The 8,308-nt window shown below is 39.5% G+C and overlaps 1 protein-coding gene across 1 annotated transcript in view; it reads left to right on the top strand.

Moving 5' to 3' along the window:
• The window catches only part of cngb3.1 (cyclic nucleotide gated channel subunit beta 3, tandem duplicate 1), a gene marked incomplete at its 5' end in the record, with an annotated part of 26,508 nt that overhangs the window by 15,494 nt on the left and 2,706 nt on the right, over positions 1-8,308 (top strand). The window contains 13 exon segments of the mRNA XM_014001627.1: positions 1-104; positions 1,547-1,698; positions 1,866-2,165; positions 3,418-3,626; positions 3,720-3,770; positions 3,845-3,931; positions 4,012-4,076; positions 4,156-4,278; positions 5,314-5,455; positions 5,536-5,695; positions 7,168-7,265; positions 7,331-7,414; positions 7,477-7,595. Coding sequence (XP_013857081.1) covers positions 1-104; positions 1,547-1,698; positions 1,866-2,165; positions 3,418-3,626; positions 3,720-3,770; positions 3,845-3,931; positions 4,012-4,076; positions 4,156-4,278; positions 5,314-5,455; positions 5,536-5,695; positions 7,168-7,265; positions 7,331-7,414; positions 7,477-7,595 — 1,694 coding nt within the window.

The raw sequence follows: 8,308 nt of genomic DNA, 5'->3' as shown, positions 1-8,308 counted from the left end.
GAAGCTCCTCCTGCTCCAGCCGAAGCTCCTCCTGCTCCAGCCGAAGCTCCTCCTGCTCCAGCCGAAGCTCCTCCTGCTCCAACCAATCCAGAAGAAGATGGAGGGTACGTATGCCGGTCTTTGTGGCCACCTTCCTGCTGGCTCAGAGGCGCAACGGCAGTGGGTTAACTTTAACTTTCATCTCAAACCGCAGGCAGGACCTGTTTGCCTTCATATGTCGGGAAAAAGTTGGCAAATTTCAGAATCGCAGCGTTTTTATAAACCATCTGTTGGATGAATTTAATGCTGAGTCATCATAATTCWAATGAAAAGTACGGAAACGTTCCTGATCGACAGCTGTGATCCCTGCCTGACCTGCAGGACGACCCTAAAGCCGGAAAGGAGATTAAGAGCTTAGAGGTGTTTGTGGCTGAGAACCATCACAGGTCACATGTAGGATTCAGCTGATCGTCTTTTTTAATCGTGACTTCTACGTGTTTTATTGTTTGAACGTTATTGAAGCGTTCACGATATTCGATGATCCAGTTTTATGTCCTACGTTCTTTCACATTCTACTATTTTTTTACTATTTCAAAAGTTTTCAACCATTCTGCTGATTAAACATTTTTTTGTTTTCTATCAGCTTTGTTCAGCTGTTTTTTTTTTTGCCATTTATCGCTACTTTAGCTACTTCAGTTAATTTTAGTTTTTTCTGCTTTGTCTGCTCTTTTCATCTGTTCTGCTTATTTAAATGTTAAATCAGCTTCTTTCTGCTATTTTAAGCATTTTATGATTCTTTCAGCTGTTTTTTTATTATTTCAGCTCATTTTCGATTATTTCTGCTTTGTCAGCTTTTATATTTATTTATTGCTATGTTGCTGATTTAAAATTTTGTGTACTTCTATCTACTCCTTTCTGCTACTTTAAACTTTTTTGTTTCTTTCATTTCATTTCTGCCATTTAGCAACATTTTAGCTATTTCAGCAAATTTGAGGTTTTTTCAGCTAATTTTAGCTTTTTTCTGTTTTGTCAGCTATCTTCTCTTTTCTGCTGTTCTGCTTATTTAAAGTTCACTTCTATCTGCTTTTTTCTGCTACTTTTAACTTTTTTGTTAGTTTTATTTCTGCACTTTAGCAACTTTTTAGCTGTTTCAGCAAATTTGAGTTTTTTTTTCAGCTTTTTTCATCTTACTGCTTAATTCAGYAAACATGCTCTTTCTGCTTGTTTATGCTACATTCAGCTTTTCAGCTACTTTTCAGCTAATTTGAAAACAAATGACAATTTTTGGTCATCTTTATTTTCAGCAGTATCTTCTCCAGTGAAACTCGATGGATAATGTTTTAGCTACGTTAACTCAGTGCAGTTTGGTGTCTAAATGAGRAATAAATGATAAATGAATGAAAAACCAGTTTTCTTCAATACCAATTTATCCTCTTTGTGATTTTTATTTAAAATTTCTTTTGCTCACAGGTGATAATAAATAAATAAATAAATCTAAAGTCTAATTATTTCACTGAAGCCTCCTTCTTTCTGTTATCTTGTTTTCTTTTTTATCTCATGTTTTTAGCCACGAAGCTGCTCCTCCAGCTGTTGTCTTCTCTCACTACACTGACGACGTTCTGAGAAGTGTCATCAGGAGGCTGAGGGAGAGAAACGAGTCGCTCCGAGAGAAATCCATCGACCCGTACGCCACGTCTCCTGACATCACACCGCCTGTCAGTGAGTCACCACCAAACACCAGGACTACTACTGTACTACTACTGTACTACTACTACTACAACTACCACCACTACCACTACCACTACTACTTCTACTACTACTACTACTACAACTACCACCACTACAATTACCACTACTACTACTACTACTACTCTGTGTCTCCTCAGCACCAGTTTTGAAGAAGGAGGACTACGTCAGGCTGAAGGAGGAGGAGCGCAGAGCTAAAGAGGAGGAGGACAGGAGGAGAGCAGAGGAAGCTGCTAAAAAGGCAGAGGAGAAGAAGAAGAAGGATGAAGAGAAGCGTTTGGAGGCGGAACAGAAAGCTGAGGAGGAGAGGATGGCTGAGGAGGCAAGGAGGAAATCCAGGATCCTCCCGGACTTCAGCKGCTACTTCCTCGACCTCCTCCTCCTCCCCATCGAGGAGAAGATGGACTCTGTTCTGGGAAGCACCATCGATCCTTTCACAGGTGAGTCAGCCTTTGTGCAAAACAGCTGAGTCATTGTTCACGCAATAAAGCCGACTTTGTTTACACAGAGCTGAGTCAGCGTTCAAACAATGCTGAGTCAGCGTTCACACAATGCTGAGTCAGCATTCACACAAAGCTGAGTCAGCATTCRCACAAAACTGAGTCAGCATTTACACAATAAAGCTGAGTCAGTGTTCATGCAATAAAGCTGAGTCAGTGTTCATGCATTAAAGCTGAGTCAGCATTCACACAATAAAGCTGAGTCAGCATTCACACAATAAAGCTGAGTCAGCATTCACACAATAAAGCTGAGTCAGCATTCACACAATAAAGCTGAGTCAGTGTTCATACAATAAAGCTGAGTCAGTGTTCATACAATAAAGCTGAGTCAGTGTTCATACAATAAAGCTGAGTCATTGTTTACACAATAAAGCTGAGTCAGCATTCAGTCAAGACTGAGTTTTAATCCCTCGTATATCAAAACGTCCAGCTCGGTCAGGAACAGACTGCTTTGACTTTTAGTAACTTTTATACATTTTTTATTATTTTAATTAATTTACATAAATTTTCCTCATYAACACACTTCCTGTTTAACTACATTTAACTTTCAATTACTGGTTTAAATAATTGAGCTTTTAACAATAGAACTGTCTTTTTTTYCCCTTAAGCTACAGTTTTGCTACATTGTAGCAACTGTTTTACAAGTTTTAGCCTTTAGCTACTGTTTTGTAGCTTTTAGCCTTGTTTTGCTGCAGTTAGCCATGAGCTACTGTTTTACCATTTAGTTTTAAGCTACTTCCTTGTTACATTTAGACATGATCTACTAACTGGTTAAATTGAGCTTTTAGCACCTGCTTTGTTTAGCGCTAATATTTTGCTACATTTAGCTTTTAGCATGTTTTACAGCATTTAGATTTTAGCTACTGTATTGTAATTTAAGATTAACCTACCTGTTGTTTTTTAGGTTTAAGCTACTATTCTGTCACATTTAGTCTTTATTATGTTTTACTTCATTTATTTACTATTTTGATACATCTGTCTTGTAGCTACTAAAATGCTACATTTAGCTTTTAGCTACTGTTTTTTTTTACTTTGAGCTACTGATTTCTACATCTAGTTTTAGCTACATTTAGCTTTTAGCTACTGTTTTACTAATTGTGTCCTATGTTCTGCTTATAGAAACAGCTAAATAATTTTAATAAGATAAAGTATTGTTTGTGTTTCTGCGACGCTTCCTTCCTGCTCTCCTCAGACCGTCGGTACATCGCCTGGTTGACCGTCGTCGCCGTGGCGTACAACTACAACGTTTGGTTCTGCCCGGCCCGGCTGGCCTTCCCGTGCCACGGCAGAACCGCCAACCCGTTCTGGATCTTCTTYGACGCCCTCAGCGATGCGGTGAACGTGGTGGACATGGTCATCTGGCAGCCGCGGCTCCAGTTCGTCAAAGGTGGTGACATCATCGTAAGTCGTCAAGCAGCTCAAACRGCCGACTCTTCGGCTACTTCTGCTGACGCTTTAGCCACTTTCTGCTGAATCTATGTTTGTTTCCCACAGAAAGACAGAGCTCTGACTAAAGCTCATTATCGTAAATCCTACAGATTCAAGGTGGGAGGTTTTAAAACGTAAACATTTAGAGTTTTAGCTGATCCTSTAACTCTTCTTTATATTTTCACTTTCAGACGGATCTGCTCAGCATCATCCCCTTTGATCTCCTCAGTCTGAACTTCGGCTTCTCCTCCGTGTACCGGCTGAACCGCTTCGTCAGGGTAGGTGGGTTTGGTTTCTCTGAAGCAGGACCAGGTTTGGGTCAGATCCTCACGGTTTCTGTTCCTCCGTCTGGTTTCAGTTTGAGTCGTTCTTCGAGTTCAGCGACCGGCTGGAGAGCGTCATGGACAAAGCGTACATCTGGAGGTAAACATGTTTGGTTCAGGTTCAGGTCCAGAAATGGTTCCGGTCCAGTTAAAGACGGTTCTTGTCTGTTTGGACTCAGAGTGGCCCGGACCACAGGGTACCTGCTCTACATTCTGCACCTTAACGCCTGCGCCTACTACGTGGCCTCGGTGTTCCAGGGCCTGGCCTCGACCACGTGGGTCTACRACGGGAGGGGAACAGCGTGTGTATTTTTAGATTTAAATGTTTTTATTTGTTGTCTGGGCTGTTCTTCTGAGTTCTTTGTACATCAGGTCCACGTGTGAGTCTGTATTCAGATGATCCTTTTTTTTTCTTCCATAATTTTTATGCTATTTCAACAATTACAGCCACAACTTTTGGTTTTTCAGCAAATCATACTTTTGGAGAGATTTAGCTTTTTTAGCCATTTTTGTTTACATTAATGGAGCGGTCTTCAACAATCTTTCAAAATAGTTAAACTTTTCCTGCACTTTACATTTTGTTCTGTTTTTTTTATTACTTCTTTGTGTAAATTATAGCTTTTTTCTGCTTTTTCAGCTATTCTGCTAATTTAGTTTTTTGTGATTCTGTTAGCTTCTTTCTGCTAATTTATGCTTCTTTCAGCTGTTTTTTGCAATTGAAGCTACTTTTTAGCCTTATTCAGCTCAATTCATTTTTGATATAATTTTAATTACTTCTTTCTTTCTTAATTCATCAAATATGTTTTCTGTTTCTTTGTGCTATTTTCAGCTTTTTTTACGATTTTACAACAAATTGCAAAAATTCTTCATTTTTTCTGCAAAAATCWAATTTTCTAGTTAAATAGTGCATTATATTTAGTATTCATGTATTTATTCTTTCATAAATCTATTTTCTCACCATCAGGTTTTTTTCTTTTTTTGCTTTTTCAGCTCTGCTCTTTTTTAGCTCTTTTTACTGTTTCTATTTGCTTCTTTGTGTTAATTTTGGACTCTTTCAGCTGTTTTCTGCAATTGAAGCTATTTTGTGCATCTTTTTTCTGCAAATATTGAATGTTCTAGTTAAATAGAACATGTAGTACTCGTGTATTTACCCTTCTATTAATCCATATTTGTCCTTTACTTCAGTCTTTTGTGTGTCCATTACTCCTTTCATCGGTTCATCTTCCTAACAAACCTGAATCACAAACTCTTGAGGCTCGTCTATCATCGGGTTCAGATTTCATTTAAATAAACTCCGATCAGGATTCTGTTCTGACTGGTTTTGTTTTTTTTCCCAGTTACCTGCGCTGTTATTACTTCGCAGTCCGTAGTCTCATCAACATCGGCGGCCTTCCAGAACCTGTGACTCTCTTCGAGATCATGTTTCAGATGACGAACTTCTTTGTCGGTGTCTTCGTGTTCTCCAGTTTGATTGGACAGGTGGATCAATTATTTCCTTATTTCATTTCATTTTGGTCTTTGGTTCTCTTTCATTTTTTAAAATTTGTCTCTGGTTCCAGATGAGAGACGTCATCGGAGCAGCGACGGCAGCTCAGACGTACTTCAGGGCATCGATGGACGGGTGCGTTGCCTACATGAACACCTACACGATCCCAAAGCTGGTCCAGAACAGGGTTCGGACCTGGTACAACTACACCTGGGCTTCTCAGGGGATGTTGGGTGAGAAATTGATTTTAGTTTGCACACTAGTTTGCAAATGAATAGTTCTGCACCAGATGCATACATGTCAACCCCTTCAGATGTTGACCTGCTGATCACTGGTCTTGAAAAGTCCTTAATTTGCACAAAAAATTTGTAGTACTCTTATATGATATAAACATATTTGTTTACATGTTTTGCTACCTGCTATGATTGTTGATTTTTCTGGTACACACAGCCTGGTGAGGAACCTGTTACTTATCGGGACAAAAGCCCAGTCCCTATTGGGAGAAACACCATTGGTGGGTCAGGGGTTCTATCTAGAACTAAGGTATGAATTCAGTTTAGGTTAGGTTGTGATTGAGGTAGGGGTTAGGTTGGGTTGAAGTTGGGATTAGGATTGAGGTTGGGGTCAGGGATAGGTTTGGGTTAGGTTGAGGTTGGGGTGTGGTTGGGATTACGTTGAAGGTGGGTTGGGGATAAAATCAAAGTTAGGTTTTTCGGTTGGAGTTTGGTTGGGTTATGTTAGATTTATGTTGGGGTTGAAGTTGGGATTAGGTTGTGTAGTGTCTAAGAGTGGGGGTTTTGTCTTAGGAATGCACAGATGTGAGGCCTCGGAGTTTCCAGCTTTAGAGCTTGGTACATATTACCATATTTGGAAGAGGAATGCTTAAGGTACAGTATACCGTGACAAGATTTATGTACATCTGAGGAAAACCTATAAAGAGCTTTGTACGCCCCTGTTCTTYGCCTTCKTTCTCCATCTTTCTTACTTGGTRAATCCTTTGGCTTGGAGGCCACAATTTGGTTTTTTTAGGCTGTAATTCTCCTGAACTGCAAAATAAAGGTTCTTGCTGTTCAATCCAGCCTGTTTTTCAGAGTCATTTTTCATCGAGCAACAGCAGTTCAACTTCAACCAGAAGACGTGGTTTCTACACCTCAGTTGGCATTGGAGTTGGGGTTAGGTTGAGGTTAGGTAGAGTTGAGGTTGGTGGTAGGGTTGGGTTTGGGTTGAGATTGGGTTTAGCGTAAAGTTGAGTTTGAGGATAGATTGGGGTTAAATTTGGGGTTACAGATTTGTGGTTAGGATTAGGGTTAAATTGGGCTTAAGATGAGTATGAGGTTAGGTCTGGGTTGAGTTTGAAGGTAGGGTTAGGGTTGAGGTTATGTTGGGTGTAGGGTTAGGGCTGGGGTTAGTTTACAGTTAGGTTGTGGTTAGGCAGACTGGTACTGACAGAAAAGCCTTGATTTTGTGGCACGTGTTTGCTGCAGAGCGCGTTATTTAGTGGTTTTTTAATTTTTTTTTTTTTGGATTTTTAAAAAATCTTACAGGATTTGAGACGTTCAATAAATTTGAAGTTAAATGTTTGGAAAAAAACAACAAAAATTTCTCCATATGTCTGATTACCTGCAAAATAGGGTAAAATCCTTGCTAATTACGAACAATCTGTACAAATTGATGTATATAAATGATTTTGTGGCATTTTCTGTAGATGAGTCTGAGCTCCTGGACAAGATGCCTCTGGTGATGAGGATCGCCATCGCTGTGGACATCAACCTGGCCACGTTCCAGAAGATTGCACTTTTTCAGGTGATTCAGCAAAGTCTTCTTTTAAAAGAGTCCTGCGTACCCGAATAACAAAGTGTATCTTTCAGGGCTGTGACCAGCAGATGTTGGTGGACATGTTACTCAGACTGAAGTCCATCATTTATCTACCTGGAGACTTCGTCGTAAAAAAGGTGAGCCCACCTGTTTGTTGTAAACCCAACACAGCAGAGCTCTGACTCCGTCTCCTCCACAGGGAGACATCGGTAAGGAGATGTACATCATCAAAAGTGGAGCGGTCCAGGTGGTGGGAGGACCTGACAACAGCATCGTGTTCGTGACCCTGAAGGCCGGCTGCGTGTTCGGAGAAATCAGGTAGATCTGGAAACTGTTTTATTACACCCTCGTTTGACCAACCTGTCTGTCAGAAAATACGTATTCAAAAGACTGGAGTCAATATGAAAACCTCCACTGTTAAATAAAATGATTGGTAGGAGGAATAAAACCATCCAACAACAGAATTCTGGAACAGAGTGAGGTTTTATTGTCACCGGAGCTGACAGGAAACCACACTGCCAAAAACCAGGAAGTTGATCCATTTATACAGAGTCTTCAATGCCTGAGATCGCCCCCTACTGACCTACGGCTGAATCACAGGCATTCAGACAAAAACCTCACCTACTGTTGTTATAACGTTTTAATTATGTGTTGTTTATAATTCGGACATGTAACTAATCTATATCAATCAAAACATAATAGATTAAACATTGTCAACATTATAAAAAGGAAAACCTAAAATATAGTGTTTTTAACATCAGTACTAACCTCTAATAACTATAAATTTCTTCATGTCGACCTGTAGTTCATTCTGACCCGCTGCTTAGCAGAGTTGTAAACTAAGTACAAATACTTTGTTACTGTACTTAAGTAGAATTTTTGTGTATCTGTACTTAATTATTTTTCAGCCTACTTTTTACTTTAACTCCTTACATTTTTAAAAAAGGCAAGAAGTAGAAAGTCGTTACTTTTTAATTTTTTGCTTGTTTTCATTCAGCTTGTTATTGTAAAAAATAAATACTATCCATATA

The sequence above is a fragment of the Austrofundulus limnaeus genome, unplaced genomic scaffold (genome assembly GCF_001266775.1).
Source record: "Austrofundulus limnaeus strain Quisiro unplaced genomic scaffold, Austrofundulus_limnaeus-1.0 Scaffold9, whole genome shotgun sequence".
Lineage (NCBI taxonomy): Eukaryota > Metazoa > Chordata > Actinopteri > Cyprinodontiformes > Rivulidae > Austrofundulus > Austrofundulus limnaeus.
The sequence above is the reverse complement of the archived record's forward strand: the minus strand, read 5'-3'. Positions and strand labels throughout refer to the sequence as shown.